This window comes from Solanum pennellii, chromosome 9, assembly GCF_001406875.1.
Source record: "Solanum pennellii chromosome 9, SPENNV200".
Lineage (NCBI taxonomy): Eukaryota > Viridiplantae > Streptophyta > Magnoliopsida > Solanales > Solanaceae > Solanum > Solanum pennellii.
This window is the reverse complement of record NC_028645.1, coordinates 46,077,033-46,097,097: the sequence shown is the minus strand read 5'-3', so window position 1 is coordinate 46,097,097 and position 20,065 is coordinate 46,077,033. Positions and strand designations below refer to the sequence as shown.

The following is a 20,065-nucleotide window of genomic DNA, read 5'->3' as shown; positions in this document are numbered from 1 at the left end:
ATTGTAGCACTCACTATGAAAATTTTAGCTATATTGTATTTATATAGATATAGTAAGAAACAAGATATGAAAATAGTGAAAGCATGTAAAAAGGGTACAAAAACATGAAAAAATTGAGAGCTACAAAGCTAATCGCACATGCCACAGCGACACAGGCCTGTTGTGTTGGAAAAATAGAGAAAATTTAGTCCATTGTGATGGTGTCTGCCTTAATGTTTCTAGGCAGACTATCTTAATAGGACCCTTAATTTGGATTCAAATTTTAATTTTGACCTTAAACTTTCAAAGTGCACAAAGAGACATTTTAACTATTCATCTCTTAAATAAAAAACACTCGAATATTACAGCCCAAACGTGTGAAATGCAGACTCTCCAATGTGGATTAGTGAGTCACTCAATGGGTGTCAACTTATTTAAAATTTTACACACAAATATTAGAATTTAAAAAAAAATTATTATTCAAATTAATACATGGTATATTTTACCCCGTTTCTTTCTCAAAATCGTGAAATCCTAGCTGGGGATATACAACCAAAATCGTGAATCAAGAGAAAAATTGTTCAAGATTTGTGATAAAAGCTCCTATTTATGTATTATTATGCCCTGTTTCTAGGAGTGGAGTTTTGTCCAAGGCATTTGGGGTACGTTGCACTGGCCCAATTGTTCAAATTATAAAATTTAGCTCTATGAAAAATGATATTTTTGTTGTAAAAGTTCCTACAATATAAAAGGTCTTGAACCTAATTTGTTATGTGGAGTTTGATTTTTTTGGAGCCAAGGAACTCGGTTATGGATTTTTGCTTAGTCATTCATGATACAAGAATTATTCTTGCATTCTTGTACATTCTAACTCCATAGGAATGTAGGTGTTAGATGCCTTGATTAGGCAAGTAAGAACCCAAAAACTTTCATGAGTTTAACTCTTGATTAATACACCAAACCATCTAGTCAATTTAAGTGGATAACTTATCTGAGTTGATACATAATCCATAGCCCTGGAATCTATTCTTTCAAAAACAATTTTTTTTATATAAATTCAGTTCCATACTATTGTGCAATTTCTAGTATTCAGTAGTACATACTTTACGATTTTAGCAGTAGTTATCATAAATCATCATTACTTGTTACACTAAAAATAATCTTAGCAGTAATTATTTAACGATTATAATTTAATTGACACTAAATATGTACTTTTTAGAGGCCGACCGTTAACAGTCTTTTTGTAAAGATTAGAAAGAAAGAAAGAAAGCATAACTAAGTTGTTCAATATTACTAATATTTTAGCACCATTTACTATATTGGATAAGATATATATGTTACAAGTGTAAGAAATATAGACAATATTTGCAGATATAATTGACTGTACATAGAAGAAGAGGGTGAAATATATATCACCTAGGATGAATGGAGGGAACAACTCCACTGACAAGGTCACTACCAGATACATCAGCTGAAACAAAAGGATACTTCATAGCTGAGGTTGAAGATGGGGTTCTGCTATCCTTTTCACTATCCGTGACCACCGAATCTCTAATTATAGAGTAAGATTCAGGCATCATCACCCGTATGTTTTCTAGTTCTCTAACCACTTCTACCATTGATGGCCGACCTTCTGTCTCTTCTTGGCAACATTTCAGAGCCAGATTTATGAATTTCTCTACACATTCCGAAGGATAAGATCCCATCTGATCATCAATCACATTGAATATCATACCAGAACGATACGCAAGGTTCACCTGTACATATATATCCATGAGATCATACAACACAGATTGAATTATGAACCAAAAAACTTGATATTATTACTCAAATCTCAAATGTTTTAACACTTAAATATGTGTAGATGACAACGATAAGACAATATTTTCTAGCAAGACAGTACCTCCCTAACAATGTTCTTGCCGTGTGAAATTGGCTGCATTCCGGTGAGAAGCTCAAGGAATACAACACCAAGGCTGTAAACGTCACTCTTGTCAGTCAATTTATGAGTTAGGAAATACTCTGGGTCAAGGTATCCCTGCAGAGAACGAGCATTAGAGCCACAAGGTAGGATCACAAATATTTAGGTCAAAATATCTACTTCCTTGAACAATCAATGCTCACCGGAGTGCCCTTAACAACTGTCGATACATGAGCAGGCAGAGTCCCTTCAAGATCTGGAACTGGAGCAAGCCGTGAAAGTCCAAAGTCAGCCACCTTTGCAATAAACTTACAGTCTAGCAATATATTGCTTGCCTTGATATCTCGATGGAATATGGGAGGATCAGCCTCCGTGTGCAAGTAGAGTATGCCCTTAGCGGAACCTAAGGCAACTTTCAATCGCATAGCAAAACTTAGAGGTTCTTTACATTTACCTGTCACACCACAAGTCAACCCATTAAATCCCATATAATATGGTCAAAGACTTGATTTGTGCTAGTGCTTTCCCCCAAAACCAATCCCCTAACGTTAACCAGCAGAAAGATTGATTTTCGACAATTTTCATCGGAAGGGATTTCGTTGGGGACAAAGCTAGATGTTGTGGATTAGTTAATCGTATGCATACTTAAATATTTTCCTTATCAAAATAAAGTGCTAGAAGGAAAAGATTTGCACAAATAAATGGAGGCAAGAGCAATGTGAATTATATAGTTATTTACCAGATAGGTGGTCTCTCAGGGTACCATTAGGCATAAACTCGTAAACCAGCATCTGCAGGTAAAACACAAAATTGACAAAATGTTCTAATTTAGGAATTAAAAAGAAAGAAAGGCACGTGTGTATGTAGATAGAAGACGAAAAAAAAGACCTATAATCGGCTAGAGGCGAAATAATCTCAGTAATCACAATATTAAAGTAGTCCAGCAATTGTTGGAAGAGAAAGAAGAAGTAGTCCAATTATCTGCTAGCAAAATCATCTCTTGGATCTGTATCCCTTTGCTAATCTTTAAGCATGTGATGTGAGTGCACAAGTGTGTAGGATCCATTTTAAGGTATAAGAAGGATCATACATTCCTTTTTTCCTTCCAGCATTTACAAAAAAAAAAAATTCTTTTGGTATTACAAAATTTAGCATACTACTCCATTTGACTTTTGTTCATGATGATAAGACGATTGAAGTAATAAGGTACCTGTTCTCCTTCTTCACCACAATATCCAAGCAAAGACACAAGGTTTCGGTGATGTAGCCTAGATAATAGTTCAATTTCTGTAAGAAACTCCTTTTGTCCCTGTAACGATCCCTCTTGAGCTCGTTTAATGGCTACAGCTGTCCCATCAGCTAAAGTACCTTGATAAACTTTTCCATACCCTCCTTGACCAACAATGCTGGAGTTGTCAAAATTTTTGGTTGCCAGTGTCAATTCTTCAAAATTGAATTCCTTAACACCATCAATTTTGACAGAGATTTTCGACACTGCAATGCAAAGACATGGGCTTACAACTTTAATTTGAGACAATATATCTATATCATACGCACCACCTTCATGGAATCAGAGTTGCGATTGAGGTTAACATAACATGTAGGCCTAAAAGCAATGTGTTATTCAAATGTGAAGTAATTGATACGCAAGATACGATACACTAACAAGAGATGATTATGCAGTTGATCAGTAAGCTCATGAACTAGACAACTTTCTAGATGAGAGAGTATATTGTTTTCAGGGATACTTCCAAATGAAACTCTAGCTGGATTCTTACATCTAGTATTTCTTTGCAGAGATAACGCACTCATTCTCATGCTCTATGAAATAGCAGTATTTTCAAATGGAGACTATTCCATCGTTCTACATCTAATTTGATGTCATTCTATTTCATCATTCTATATGATATTCAATTGTCTCTTTCAGTTTCATGATTGATGTATCTAGGTAAAAAGTTAATCCAAGTAGCAAAGACGTATGAGAATGTATAGTCTACAATGATTTAAAATGCTACAGTCGCAAAAAGCAACACAAACTTCAAGATCAGTAACTGTAGTATACTCACATAGGCTGCGTTTTGAACTGGCATGGTGGTGCTTCTTCATATGCAATCTCAGTATGAGAAGTGATACAAATGCCGATATTGTGACCGCACCAGCAATTACTCCTAGTATGATGCCTGCAAGAGCTCCCTTACTAATACCAGATGATGAGGGAGGGGGGATGACTGCAAAAGAACAATAAACACTATATATCACAAGGGCACAGATAGCTAGGCTTCACCCCGTTAAATGCTTAAATAATATGATATGATATGGTATCTATTCTTGTGTTTTATAATTGCACAAAGGATTGGCAAGTCACACACCAACAAAAACAAAAGTACAAGAAGAAGCAAGATATATACAAAAATATTTAATCATCAAAATAAGTTAATCACATGGTCAAGTTCTATATGTATCATGATCCTTTACTGACAAAAGGAAGAGAACAGATTAGGTCATGCTAAAGATTTCTTAAAAGTTCACTCGAGCAGAGTAGCGTCAGCTAAGAGTAAATCATAAAGAAACAAAATCAGATACATATCTGAAGAAAGTAAATCAATCAAAATGTGGAGGGATAAATTCCTCTTCAATGAGTACTCCTTGGAAGACTATGTTTAATTAAAGGAGGCATACGTACATTCTCTATAATCTGCAAGTAGGGTGAAATTGATAAGTTCATAAGGTCCAAAAAGATCATTATCAGGAATCAGCCATCCAGTGAACATGCTACGGAGTCTTAGGACCTCACTTTTATTGAACAAACGCGAGCTGTTGCTATCATCAAAGATGGGGAAAATCCTCAAATACATCTTCACCCGAGGACCAGCTTCCAATGAAAATGTGTTCAGGTGTAATTGGGATATATTCAGTTTAAGACCAATCGTGATATACCACTTAAACTGATCCATGTATGATCGAAAATCCCGAAATCCAGGACTCTTCAGCCTGTATCCTATAAGCAGCGGTAGAGCACAAAAGCAAGTAGGATATGGCAGGGCATATTCATAGGGGGGAGGACACGCCAAAGGAGGACAATCAGTGTTGTTTGCTAATTGCAAGGTACCACCAGCATCTCCATTGTAAGGTCCGCAAAAGTTGAATAGGATAGAATTCGAACATAATGGATTTCCTTGAAGACTAGAACAATAAAATGGGAATGTTAAAAGTTCAAATTGTATCTTTAAACAGAGAGGAATTTTGAGATGACGATTATACAAAAAAACAAACCTAACAGTGACATTTTGTGGGATAACCAGAGTTCCTGAGATATTCAAAAGCTTATTGTTCCGCATATCCCTGCAGTATTGCAGCAGATACATCTCAAATACAGTTGTATTGATCTCAAAGTATGGAATTATCAAGGACTAGACAGCTAGGAAAAACTAAGACATAGGATAGCAATAACAAAGATGGCCTTATGGTAACAAATCTTGTTTTTCATGATAAATTTAGAAGCAAATGTGGATCTCTCAAAATTTCAGTTCTTACAAGATAAGCGTCTCCGTTGCATTGAGTGTCCTATTTTGCCAAATTATGGATGGAACTGAACCGCTTAATGAATTGTTTTCTAGCGACCTGGCAGCAGAAAAAAAAATGAATTAATGGATAATTATAGCGAACTATTTAGCAGTTGAGTGGTAAACGACTGACAAAACTATTTAACAAAAGACGTGTCTCTAGAGTAACAAAAAAAATAGAGTAACAAAAATGATAAAGAGCAGAGGAAATAATGCTCACAGTTTCTGCAAATGTGGAAGGCTTGAAAAGTTTGAAGGAATAGTTCCGTTGAGGTTGTTGTATGACAGATCACTACCACAATCAGAAGTAAGATATTGGTTCAGAAAATATCAGATAAACAGTATCATGGACCCGAAAATATCACTTTAGCAAGTAGTAGTAGATAATAATAACTCATGATAAAGCTTACAGAAAAATTGTATCAAGCTCTTACATTGTCGTCATATTGTCACTAAGCATGTTCGACGGAATGGACCCAATTAGCTCGTTAAGGCTGAGATCTCTGAAATATGAAAATAATTAATTAGAATATGCATGTTGCAAATGCAACTATTAACCAAAAAGGGTAATTATGTTAAATATTGATCTTAAGTGATGTCGCTGTTAGCCTAAAGCAAATAATTTGTGTTCCCTCAAGTGATTATTAACATTTGACTTCTCCATGGAAACAGAATTTTAATATAAAGAAGTGTATAAATGTCCTTATAGTATGCATGAACCTTGGATATATTCTTACATGTAAGTAAGGTTAGGTATGTTGCCCAGATTTGGAACCGGTCCCTGTAAGCTACAGTTCCTCAGACTCCTGGAAGAATGAAAAAAGCAGAATCACTTTAAATCAATATAAGCTCTCAAGAAAGCGTACTAATTAGAATACAAGGATTTTAATAGTTAATACTTTCTTGAGACAGATGAATTTATTACTACTTTGAAAAAATGAAGCATAAAAAGCAAAAAAATTGTTTACAATCTGGAAGAAGCAAACATATAAGCTATCAAAATTGTAAAAACATGCAGTGGTTCCAGAACCTCTATTCTAAAAGTTCTTACTAGATGTATGTAAGCTTTACAGGTAACAGGTGATTAAATTATCTCTTATAGTATTTGTTTCCTGTTACTTTTAACTACTATTAGAGGTTAGGATGAACTAATCCTTTCTTCCAGCTCATTCATAGTTTTCTCATCCTGTTCTTTAGTCCCCTTTTTATTTCCTTTGATTGGTAACTTCAATGTTATTCCACTGGTTGCTTCAAATAATGGCTATTCCTTTGTTGCCGAATAGCAACAAGGTGCATCACTATTGGAAGAATCTCCAACAGAAAATTGCAATCAACTTTGAATCATTGTTGTAATGACACAATTAACTTAAAATTATAGGTTATATGCTGCATTACTTCTATTATTTGAGGATAATGTGTTTTATCATTCATTTATGCTACCAATTCTATAATAAGTTAAATAGGAGTTCTAAACATCAAAGATTCTATATGTACATGTGTATGGACCCAATTGAGTCTCAGAACCCATAGTAGATATAAGAACTCAAGAAAACTAATGTTGAGTGAAAAGTGTTAAAACAGTTATGCCTATTCACAGGAAGATTATAGAAGAGCTATGACACAAAATCTTTTGAAGTTATGGTTCATGCACCTCCTGGACGTAAATAATTTCTATCCTCATGCCATAAATTCGAACGCAGCATAAACAAGAGATTATAATGGACTTACAGTTTTAACAAACGTGACATATTCCCGTATGAATCAGGAATGTGACTTCCTTCAAAGTTGTTATTATCAAGTTGACTATAAAACAAGAGCAAAATCAAATATGAGACATTTATGCTTAAAGAATAATAGTTATGGCAAAAAGAACAATATTGAGACAGTCAAAGAACTTCTCAGAAAGAACAAACGAAAACAGATGTGTACATAGACATCTCCCACAAAGATTTAGTCCATTTTATGAGCTGAAACCCTTTAATGTCAAAAGTCCACTAAAAATATGGTCCCTGTTAATATTTAAATCAGAACTAACGTGCATACACAACATGACATTTCTTATCTACATAAAAATCTTATAGGTGATAACTATGCCCAGAAAATTGATTCAGTATCATACTGTTGCTAATCTTTTATTCATTATGAACTCTAATTTTTTATGCCCAAAAGAAACAATTCTCAACTATTCCCTTGATAAATAAAGCCTCAGTACCAATAATTAAAAAGTTTTCATCTTTTGATAGTACCATAAAATCTTTTGATTGGCTTAAGGGATACTAGTGGTCTTCACAGCAATGACAGGTCATGAAGCTTTTCTATTGCATTCAGCATATTATTCCAGTGGCAACTCTCATGATTATTATATCTTTTTGACTTTACCAAATCTTGCTTTACCAAAGATCAAAAAGCTAGATCAGAGAGATCGTGTATTGATACTTCGAGCATAATATTGTCATCTGTGTATATCAAGAATAGTCTTATATGCTGAGTGTCACACTTCGTAATCAATAGCCACTACAACAACATAGCTTGAACTAAGAGATGTTTGACAATTTCGTAACTTGTTGCAACTGCCTTGTCCCCTTTCTATATCTGCAACAGAATTTCAATTTATATCACCTTTCCCAAACTCATCATGAGGGAAACCTCTTCCACAATCAAAATAAAGTACTTCGGCTCCAAAACTATCGACAATGAAAAGAAATTCTAATATCAGTAATCCAAAAAGTATTATATACATAACAAAGAAAGATAGCATACAGTATGCGCAAATTTGGAATTTGAGCAAGCTCTGGTGGAAGGTAGCCCGATAAGTTGTTATTATCAAGAAGCCTGGAAAATGAAGGGAAAGGGTGATAAGTAATTTGTAACGCAAAACACACCTCTAATTGATATTCATCAAAATTAATATATCAAAAACACACGAGAACTGCAAAGTAAGGTTGTGTAGAATAGACCCGATGTGGTCAGGCCCTTTGGGGACCTCACATATAGCAGGAGCTTAGTGCACCAGGTGAATCTTTTTTTCTTCTGATACAGATCAAAACGACACTACATTCTAAGATTAACAAGTCATCTTTATCTAGTCTATCCAGAAAATTCATTTCTATATACAATATTAGTGTGCACCAATTGATATTAATGAGGCCTTTCTATCATGTAATGAAGGTTTGATTTCAGCTGAATTTTCTGCTAAATCGTTATGGTCTCACTAGCATGCTGTATTTATCAAATAAATTTTGATATAGCGACATATTTCTTTGGTGATAACACAAAGTAAGTCATTCTGTAAGAGTGTATGGGTGTTTTAATTCGTCAAAAAGAAGGAAAGCATATTTGCTTGCAAAATATTAAGAAGAGATAGATATAATCATTCCAGTACCCACCTTTTCCTTGAACAAACAAAGAATACGCCATTAGAGACAGAGGTGGATCCAGGATTTTAATTTAATGGGTTCAACCTTTTTTCGTTCTTAGCAGTGAGCCCCTTACACTACTAAAATTAATGGCTCAAAATCTAAATTTTAATTGAAAATTTAATGATATGTTTACATATCTATCCATAATCCATATCCTGTGTCAAGAACGGTGGCTTTCAGTTGAACCCAGTAATAATACTCTCCACCACTACTGATGAGAAACAAAGGAATCCTTTTATTTTTTCCTGATAGGAAAGGACTCCAAATGCCTCATTCATAAAAGCAACATTTCTACTTTTTATGTTTTGCAAACATCATAATTCACACCACCTGAAGGACTGTGCAGGCAGTAAAACCGCCAAAGAATCATATTGTCACTTACAAGTGAAGTAGTTTTGGAAGTTTAGATAGCTCTGGTGGAATTTGTCCACTTATTGAATTGTTATTCATGTGGCTGACAGAAAAACAAAAATCACATTATGGAAATACATATATCAGTAAATAAGAAATGAAAATCTGATGACAACGATGCATGTGGCATCAAATAACCAAAAAATCTGGAGTAGGGCTGTAAGAAAATTAGTAATCCTCCATCTCAAGAAATGTCTTACAAATGTGCTGCTTTTTCCAACTTTGCAAATGATACAGGTAAGGGACCTGATATGTGGTTTTGATCAATTTGTATCCTGTTCAAGTTGGGAAGATAACCAAGCTCTTCAGGCAGAGAACCCGTCAATTCATTTCCATTCAGAAGCCTGAAACCATAAAAATATTTAAAATACATGAGTAACAACCACAGATTATTATTAGGTAGCAAGATGTAATATTTCCTGAATAAGTACACATGGGAATTATTCAAACATCCACAGACATTCGCTCATACCCTCATGAGTAAAGCCACAAGGAAAGAGTGAACAATCTAAAGAAAGTCATAATATCAGTAAAAAGAAGGGAATGGGAAAAAACAAGTTTAACTTACAATAATTCAAGTGTTTTGATATTTCCTATCTCCTTTGGGATTGTCCCGCTAATTGCATTCCACATTACATCCCTTTTTAGGACAAATGGAAACAAAAAGTTAGCAGAAAAATTACAATTTAAAGAAGCTGTGAGAAATATTAGAGGAAAAAATACTATAGAATTGTGTGTTACATTATTACATTGAGGCCGTATTTATACACACTACATTAGACTCCTTTTCCAACTAGGATTCTTATTCCTATTCCTATTCCTATTCCTATTTTAAATAGGATTCTATAAACTATTCATATTCCTACTAGGATTCTAAAACTCCTCTTAAGCTAGTGCATACAAGTCATATGTACCTAGCTTGTTACAGATGTAATTAATACGATGATCAGTGAGGGACTTGGTGAAGATAGTTGAGTGGCTCCACCTTCGGATCCATAGGTGTGTAAATGGGTCTACATCCCATCATTCTTGTCTCATCAAGAATGTCGAAGGCATATTTGCGTTGAGAAATAACAATATCTGATTTAGACCGAGCAACCTCAATACCTAAAAAATACTTTACTCTGCAAAGATCTTTAGTTCAGAAATGCTGAAAAAGATGTTTCAAATTAGTGATACCTTCTTAATCATTGCCACGGATAACGATATCATCAACATAGACCACTAAATAAATACACGGATTTGGTGCAGAATGTCGATAAAACACGGAGTAATCAGCTCCGATACGAGTCATGCCGAACTCCTGAATTACTTTGTTGAACTTACCAAACCAGTCTTGAAGGAGATTGTTTAAGACCATAGAGTGACCTGCACAACGACATCCAAGGCTAGACTCCCCCCTCTGCAACAAAATCAAGTGGTTGCTCCATATAGACTTCTTCAAGATCATCGTGTAGAAAAGCATGAAGAGGCCAATGAAGAACTGCAACCATGGATAGAAAAAGATGGACATATGCTATTTTAGCCACAGGAGAGAAAGTGTCACCATAATCTAACCCAGATATTTGAGTATACCCTTTGGCAACAAGGTGAACCATAAGTCGATCAACCTGACCATCTGGACCAACTTTGATTGCATAAACCTAATGATAACCAACAGTAGATTTACCTACATGAAGGGAAATAAGCTCCCTAGTACCACTTGTATGTAAAGCAGACATTTCATCAATCATAGCATGCCTCCCTCCTGGATGAGAAAATTAGGGATGGGAATACAGGATAAAAATGATAAAAAGGCATAAGGGGATGACGATAGACGATGATAACTCAAGAGAATATAATAAGGGTTAGCATTACGAGTGGAACATATACTCTTTTGAAGTACAATTGGTTTGCTATGAGGAGGCAAGCCCCTAATAGAAACAAGGTCCAACGCATAATATTATGATAATCATCTATGACTAATGTTGGATGAGGACAATGATGATAAGTTATGAGTGGTGGCACTACAACTGTTTACATAGAATTAACCATAGAGTCTTCAGAAATTGATACAGGTAAAACTTGAGGTATGGACATGGGAGATGTAGAAGTAATAGTAGAGTCCTTTAAAGTTGGTACAGGTAGGACCTGAGGTATGGGTAAGACTTCAGATATATCAGGATGATCAGAAAAAAGAATAGTAAGCTTAAAATTCAAAGAATGTAACATCAACAAACATAAAGTTGCGATGAAGATCAGAAAAATACCAAGAAAACACATTTGAGAGCACAAGAAGCTAATTCCTACGCTAAGTTGTGACCAAAACATGTGCTCCCAAAGACACGAGGGGGGATAGAGTAGAAAGGTGACTAAGGAAACAATATTGAATAAGGAATTTGATTATGAATGGAAGATGAGGGCAACTGATTAATTAAAAAGCAAGATGCGAGAACTGCATCGCCCCAAAAAACAAAGCGGAACATGGCATTGAATGAGAAGAGTGCAAGCAGTATCAATAAGGTGCCTATTATTCCTCTCTGCTACTCCATTTTGTTGAGTGTATGTACAAGAAGTCTCATAAAATAATTGTTGATCAGTCATAAATTGTTGAAATTGGGAGTATATGTATTCTAAGGAATTATCACTAAAAAAGGTATGAATAGAGACACCAATCTGATTTTGTATTTTAGCACTATAACTCTTGAATATAGGAAATATTCAGAGTGATCGTTCATTAAGAAAATCCATGAAGACTGAATAATCATTAATGAAGCTAAGAAAATAACAAAACCCATGGGTAAACTGACTCTATTAAAACCCCAAATATCCGAGCCAACTAAGGAAAAGATAGACTCTGCACGATTCTCGGCACTACATTGGAAGGTTGTTAAGTGTGTTTACCACGTTGGCATGACTCACAATCTAATGTGGATAAACGGGACAAAATAGGCAGCATCTTTTGTAGCTTGGACAAACTAGGATGTCCCAAACGTTTGTGAATTATGTCGGGAGAACTGTGACTGACGTGCTATACAAGAGTTAGGAGACATGAGGTGGTAAACCTTGTGATTCATATCCTACACCAATTGTAGGTCACGTACTACGGTAAATGCATGACAAATGAGTCCTCGAGAAATAGTATGCCACAGTTTAAGGAACGGGTCAAACCACTGACTAATGCAAGAATGAAAGGACAACCAGGGACATAAAGAACGAAATTTAAAGTGACAGAGGATAGGGGATTATCTTGTCCAACTCATTTTGCTTTGTTTGGTTACCAACTATGAGTAAGCAATATTTGATAGAAGTGATTTACCACCACAACATGATTAGAAGCGTTAGAGTCCACAATCCATGATCCAAAAGTAGGAGACTGTGGAATTGAGGCTACTAGTAGAGGTATCTGCTTAGTTGCTTGATATTGAAGATACTCATTATATTCCTCTTGAGATAAATATATATGTTTATTACCTATGACGTTAGATCGAACTACATGCATATTTTTGGGTGGCTGACTATGCAAAGAATAAGATGTATCATGAGTGTGTCCAAGCCTATCACAATAACTACAATTAGGTCGAGAATAACAGTCACGAGTGTGTCCAAGCCTATCACAATAACTACAATTAGGTTGAGAATGACATATGTCACGAGTGTGTCCAAGCCTCTTACAATAACTACACCTAAGTTGAGATCTTCCAAATCGACCTCCCCCTCATCAATTCTTCATGGATAGTGATGTTTGATTGTCTTATCTCCTCATTAAGGGTTCCGACATTATCATAGGACTAAATTGAAATCAGTGATGAACGTTTACAAATTTTGTATTGAACTGCTGGAGAAAACTTCGAAAGGGGTCTTGACAGATCTCGCCGGAAAATTGACAGAGTTTGCCAGATTATTAAATTTAACAACTGAAAAGTGGTCAAAATCTGAGAAGAAAAACAAAAAAAAGAATTATATGGGTAGGGTCAGAATGATGTCACGACCCTACTGGAAAAGAGAATCACAAAACTGATAGAAATAGACTGACGCGAATCAGCCCCGACAGTCATCAGAAATTGATGCACAATGACCTGTCTGGTTGAGTTTCTCGCTAATGCTCTGATACCATGTCTGACAGTCATCAGAAATTGACGCACAGTGAACCGTCTAATCAATTTTCTCAACAATGCTCTGATACCATATGAGAAATATGAGGGAAAACAATATTATCGAATTGTGAGTCCATATTATTACATTGAGGCCCTATTCATAGACACTATATTGGACTCCTTTTCCAACAAGGATTCTTATTCCTATTATAAATAAGATTCTATATACTATTCCTTTTCCTACTAAGATTTTAACAGAAGCTATTAGTGGAAAAAATTCCAAAGCAGAAAATATTTAGAATAGAATAGCATTTGTTAAATATCCAAACTTACAATATTCTCATGTAAGATAAGCGACCAAGCTCCGGTGACAAATTTCCTGACAGATCCATATCCAGTAATTGCCTAATAAGAGGAAAAACACAAGGACTCATCGCATTGCAGATTATTGAAACATACTCTAGTGAAATGTCATCAATCTCTAAATGATCATCCACCACTTGTTTCAAGCAACATTATAATGTATACAAACATCATAACAAGCAAAATAGCTAAGGTCAAGAATTAAACTTCAGAACTAAACCAGACATTAGAATTCATGTGAGACTGTCATCTTCCTACGCAAAAAAAGTTGGTAAATTCACAAAGTATCCAAAGTCTGTGCTCCTTCTAGACTTCTAGGACCCTATAATGTAAGAGGGCTTCTCTGTGCTCCTTCTAGACAACTAGGACCCTATTAGGTAAAAGGGCTTCTCAACTATAATTTCTACACTTCAAAGCTTCCTTGTCCAACTATTGAAAATTGCTAGTACATACATCCATTTATCATTATTTATTACTTCATTATGTGTGTTGAACTTTTTGGAAATTTTAGGGAGGAGAACTCTCAATCTCTCAAATTCTGTGAAAGGTAAGTGGAGGAACAACTATTTTTTCCTTCACTCAACTTGCTTCCGTATAACCACTTTAGTGCTTAGGAATTAATAGGTATTCTTTTAACATGTACCTAGTCTAATTTTATCATAATTTAGTTCGATTCTTTTTTCCTAGTTATGAATTATTATACATATATCTTAGCATTAATTTCTAAACACATGAACTAGGAAATTTCATGTACTTGAGATGAACCTAGGTTATTTTTTCAACACCTCCTTCAAAAAAAATTCATTACTCAAAAGAGTGTTTTGGAATACGTCAATCTTTATGGATTATGAAGGCAAGGCATCCACAACTTGATCTTGCTTCTTCAAGATCTCAAGCTCAACTTCATTTTATGATCTTCCTCTACCACGTCCATGTCCACCACTTCTTCTATACTAGCAACACTTTTCATCTTTCTTCTTTAAGAAACCAATGTTTGCAAAGCTTGTTCGATTAATTCTTGTTACTGGTCATTTCATTTTTCTTCATGGACTTGCAAAGGCGGTAAGTTCATCGATGATCATGCTGTCCAATTCTTGGACTCCTCAATTATAACCATAAAATTAAATTGTGAATTCAAGGACCGTAGAACTCTTACCATGATCTGATCATCCTGAATATCTTATTCATGCTCGTCTCTTCATCTTTACTTGGGTTTTATAAGAAGAAACCTTCTCAAATATCATGTCATCAATCCTCTGATAGATGCAACTGTTTTTCATATCTCTCATTTTCGTGAAAGTCATATCATCCACTACCATTCTACTCAAGATTCCTCGTCATACAACTACTCCATAAGCAATTGTTTGTTCATAGTTGAAACTCTTGTTTGACTCCTTGCCATCAAAATTATCTTTGGAAGTTGTTTTAATTTTCGAATTATTGGTAGTTCCATGTACCAAAACAATTTCTTCAAAATGGTGCTTCTTTAACCCATCATCCTCATAGCAATAGTAGCTAATCTCATCCACATTCATTTCACCCCGAAGTATCATTCTTCCAAGTATTCGATAATTCGGGTTCGCTACAGATCCCTCCGGAGACCGGACAAGTAGCTTTACAGCAAATGTTGAAAGTGTAGGAAGGAGAGCTCTCAATCCTAATTTATATTCTAGACTTCTTGTCTTCCAAAATCATGAATTCAACTATACATGCATCTTAGCATTAACTTCTTAATACATGAACTAGGTAAATTCGTGTAATTTGAGACGAATCGGATTTAATTTTTCAACAGAACTAGAAAGTTCATATTTGTGGAAGAACAAAACCAACTACTGGTCAAATAAATGGTCGCTATAGGCCATAATCTTTGATTTTATGCCACACAGAAAAACTTTGATGTAATGATATATTAATACAAACCCAGTCCCAAAATATGCATCCTAGACAATAGGTGCTTTGTGATTTTTGGATCTCCATGGTACATCAAGTAGATACCAAGGCCAATTGGTGAGGTTTATCCCAATTCATCAGTGAATCTCCTATCCTCAAATACAAGCATGTGATATGATGAGAGCTGTACAAGATCAAATAGAGCTTGTATATTTACCCGGATAGCATGAATTTACCTAGTGCATACGAACAGAGCAGGATGAATTGCAGGCTCCCCCATTTAGATCTAGAAAATGTATGATATTAGATAGTGGGATGCTCAATAGATTTTCACTAGAATTATTTCTACTTTCAGCTATTTGAAAGAGAGTCTAAAGCAACTTCTATGGTTCTTCTTGGGATCCAAGTGTGAATTTGAGACATGACACGATGGCCTTGCTTTCCCTCAATCATTACTTTTTTGTTAGTAAATCAATTTCAATTCTCCATGTTCAGTTCTGATGCCTTGTCTTTACTAATATCCGTAGAATCCTAAATAGAAGTAAGAAATCATGCCACCCACATATTAGATTAGGCAAATTGGAATAGACTAATTCAGCATGGTTTACAGCGAAGATATCGATCACAACTGATACTTATAGCTATGTCAGGATCCGATAGGTCATGACTTTTTGGATTAAGTCCTTTGATAATTCTCTACTCTGCCACCTTCTTTATTTGTTTCAAATTGAATCTATTAAAAAGTGGTTTAGATGCTTCTTTTACCTACTTGACTAAAGGGAGTGAACTTCTTTCAGTGTGAGATTGAAACTAACTACCAGAGGAACAAAGAGATTTCAACAACCAATACCCAATTAAGTACCAGATTTGAAAGTAAGTAATAAAGGCAAAATTAGGGTGGCTCGACAGTGTTAAAAAAAAGACATGTGCCTTAGACCCCTAAATTTACGGGGCCTCATTTTTAATATAGGTTATAAGTTATTACTATTTTTAACAAATATGTAATACTATTTATAGAAAAAGTAAATTTTTCATGAAAATGAAGGAATTATTAGAAGATATTTGACATATTTGGAGTACTATATCTCATTAAAAATAATTTAAAATAAGATCGTTATATTATCAATTGAAAATTAGAAAAAATCAATTATATAAAAGTTGTTAACAATTCAAGTTTAAGACTTTGTTTTAGGCCACTAATATGCTTGAGCCGCTCCTGGGCAAAGTGACATAAATTCCGGAGAATATGAGAAGCAAATTAGAGAGAGCAGATATATTGTTGAGAAAACCATAGATTTAGAAGTGTGTTGGAAAAATTAAGCGATCCATGCTTATGATGCAGTTCAATTTGAGAAGCGTGATAAATGTCTTACAGTTCTCGAACATGAAAATAACCATCATTGTTTGTTTGATTGTAGCACAAAACCCCAGTCCAATTTGAGATACATGGATCTCCTCTCCTCCAGTTGCTGAGATTCCCATTTGGATCAACCAAACTATTCTTGATGGCACGCAATGCTTTTACTGTCACACAAAGTAAGAACAAGTGCAGTTGCTTTGTATTTCTGTTTAAACCCCGTACTTAACAATCAACAGAAAAAGATATGTAAAGGTTACCTTCATCTGGATGAGTAGTTTGGCTATTTGCGTTGGTAAATAGTAGCAAAGAGCAGCAATACCATAGAAGCAAGGTGATCCCAATAATTGAAAGCTTTGAAGCAGACATGGTAGAAGGATGGAGCACAGATTAGAGTCAAGAGTTGAATTGTATTTATTTATTACTCTCCTCTATCTTACTACAGTGTAAGTCCATAAATAATTGCTTTGATTTGTTGGTAAAGACTACAGAGAGAAGAACACCAACCCGAGTTATTTAGATGTCGCCGAAGAAAATTTTGTTCCCAAAAGTGACCTATCCAAAATGAGAAAAAAAAATAAAGAAATAAGATTGGGGAAATACTGACTTGGTCGCCTAGTGATGGAATGGCTGATGAAAGAAGCAGCCACCAGAGTCAATAAAATATTGAAACCTTCAAGAATGTTGACTTTTTGGATGAACGGTAGGTGGTTCTGCACCAATCATATCTATTATATGTATGTACGACAACAACACAAACAAGCTCTGTCAAACGTCTCATATGAAGAAAAAAAAAACATTACTTAATTCAAAACTAATGAAGTACCAAACACCCAAAGAAAAACTCAAAAAATTTAGCAATATATTTTGAGTCAAGAGGGTATCTACGCATTTCACATTGGAAATTTCTCCAAAGCTAATGTCTCATTTCTTGCCAAACTATTTTTATTTTTGAAATCACAATTTTGCCCTTCCTATTGGCATTTCATACTTAATTTGTATTTCGACAATAAATAGTGTGGTCCTTAATGCAATCGGGTGTGATTTTGAGTGGAATTATATTGTTGTAGTTGACTTTGGAGAACATTTAGACATGCAAGCATTGCATGGAGATTTCGCCAGCTCCATTGTGTTCGTGTCACGACCAGGGAGCACCCACTAGAAGTAACATGGCGTACTTGATCTGTCGGAGGTCTTATACAAGCCCATAGTTATCATTCATCGCAATATCATAGTAAATTTTGCGGAAAATTTAAAACTTTTCAGAGCACATCATATGCTAGAAACATCACTTTTATGTATATAAAACTACAATTCATAATACATACGTAGACTCTAAGTCTATTTTGTCATCTTAGACTCAACATCATAGAATAGAATCGGGACAAGGCCCTTTAACATCATAACATAATAACATAATAATTAAACTATCACAATACATTGAACATAGACTTGACATAGGGAATCCTTGGAACATAAGGATTCCTTTTGGCTTGAGCTTGAGAAACGCATAACAAGCTCCTTAATCATAGAGAAATCCCTTTAAGCATCCATAACCTACACTTTGTGTAAAAAATAGAGAAGAATGGAGTTACTACAAGAATGCACTAAGTATGACAACCATGCAAAACATGCATTTAAAAGGGACATTTTACTTGAAATTCATGCTTCATGCCTTTTTGAGAAATCTTCATAAAACTTTGATAAAATAGCATTTATACAATTTACATACTTCATATAGGCATATTCAAGGGCCAAACATTATATAAAATCACATATAAAACTTAAGTCACATTTGGGGTCACTTTACAATAACCTATTTGCACTTTATAGTAAGCTTCCTTTCCTTTAATTTCTTAACTTCCCAAGTACCCCTCTAGTGATACTTGGTGCAAAGCATCACCTTAATGCCACAAAGAAAGCATACATACAACTTACATAAGCCAACACATACCTTCATAGAAGTATAGCACACCACAAGACACCTTCAAGTCTAAGACCCTAAAGGCATTACAGTGAACCATACTTAATGACCTCACTCACAATCCTACTCTATATCTGCTAGTGCAATGTACATGTGAAGCCCCGTAACCTCACACATACTTAGTAAACCAATCATAAGACCATAATCATCAAAACATGTACTTCACACTTCAAACATAATAATATAGTCAACTAAATGCATATCAAGTAGGACCTTCAATCATATAGTCAATAAGACTAACATTATACACATAAGGAAAGACCTTATCATATAGACAAGACTACAAAGTCATGCATAAGAAACATAGACATAGTCACATGCATTAGAACACTTTCCTAGGACTTTCCTCAAGAGCCACTTGTGCAATGCACAGGTGAAGTCTCATACCCCCACCTACACTAAGCAACTACCCTTAAGTTATCCTAGTTAGGGTCCTTACCTTACTTCTATTTTCCATTTTACTTTAGGGAAACTATAGCCTTAACCTACACTAAGACCATGGGTGCTACATGGAATTTGGTATTGTAGAGCCTTACACTAATGGAAGGTGCTCTACCTAGCCAAGGTAGAACATTAACACATGCTAGCATATTAGGTGAAATCACTTGCTAGATCCTATGTGGCAAGCATAGTTTAAGGAACTAAGAGATATGGATTGGACCCTCTCCATGCCCACGAGCATTGGAGTCCTCATCTCATGAGAAACCATGAGTGAATCTTCTTCAAAGGGAAGTCAACACCTCATGTGGAACCATAGGTGAATGTTACTCAAAGGGAAGCCAACAGTCTATGATAAACCAATGGTGAATCTTCCTCCAAGGGAAACCAACACCTCTCATTGTCAAGTTCACTCGGTGCTAAGCTAAGTTCCCTTTTATTAGAAAGCCTTTATTAACATTACTTATAAAAACATAGGCTTTAGGAGATTGACTCCTCATATGCTTAGTTCATAGGTCATAGATGAGAGTTCATCAATCTAAATCATCTGAGAAGTCCTTTCACATGGACATAGCATATGTAAGCACCTATATAGTTTAGGGTACACTTGAGTACACCTTTCAAGGCCCCTCCATTGACTAGATCATCACACATTGTGTGTTAT

General features: G+C 35.1%; 1 protein-coding gene across 12 annotated transcripts; it reads right to left on the bottom strand.

The window, feature by feature from the left end:
* Window positions 1-1,255: 1,255 nt before the first annotated feature.
* On the bottom strand, window positions 1,256-17,866 carry LOC107031091 (probable LRR receptor-like serine/threonine-protein kinase At1g06840). Of its 12 annotated transcripts, XM_027911844.1 has the most exons (22): window positions 17,653-17,863; window positions 17,487-17,534; window positions 17,240-17,333; window positions 16,996-17,146; window positions 13,703-13,774; window positions 9,862-9,933; window positions 9,494-9,637; window positions 9,265-9,336; window positions 8,224-8,295; window positions 7,192-7,266; window positions 6,201-6,269; window positions 5,898-5,966; window positions 5,684-5,755; window positions 5,435-5,521; window positions 5,174-5,242; window positions 4,584-5,083; window positions 3,967-4,128; window positions 3,111-3,394; window positions 2,640-2,691; window positions 2,104-2,354; window positions 1,883-2,017; window positions 1,392-1,736 (listed from the first exon to the last, which is right to left on the bottom strand). In XM_027911844.1, the coding sequence occupies exons 5-22, from the start codon at window positions 13,759-13,761 to the stop codon at window positions 1,392-1,394; spliced, it is 2,589 nt and encodes an 862-aa protein (XP_027767645.1). In that variant the 5' UTR covers window positions 13,762-13,774; window positions 16,996-17,146; window positions 17,240-17,333; window positions 17,487-17,534; window positions 17,653-17,863. The 12 variants fall into 12 exon arrangements, with proteins under 12 accessions (XP_015087785.1, XP_027767644.1, XP_027767645.1 ...); XM_015232301.2 differs by lacking the exon at window positions 17,487-17,534 and having other exon boundaries at window positions 17,240-17,464; window positions 17,587-17,865; XM_015232302.2 differs by lacking the exons at window positions 17,240-17,333; window positions 17,487-17,534; window positions 17,653-17,863 and adding exons at window positions 10,620-10,776; window positions 10,869-11,040 and having other exon boundaries at window positions 16,996-17,064.
* Between the last annotated feature and the right edge of the window lie 2,199 nt (window positions 17,867-20,065).

Coding starts and splice junctions, on each gene's coding strand:
- LOC107031091 (XM_015232301.2), bottom strand. CDS start 17,348: ATGTCTGCTTCAAAGCTTTCAATTATTGGGATCACCTTGCTTCTATGG. Junction 4,129..4,583: donor ACTTGCAGATTATAGAGAAT/GTACGTATGCCT, acceptor GTTCTTTTGCAG/TCATCCCCCCTCCCTCATCA. Junction 2,692..3,110: donor GTGGTGAAGAAGGAGAACAG/GTACCTTATTAC, acceptor TTTTACCTGCAG/ATGCTGGTTTACGAGTTTAT.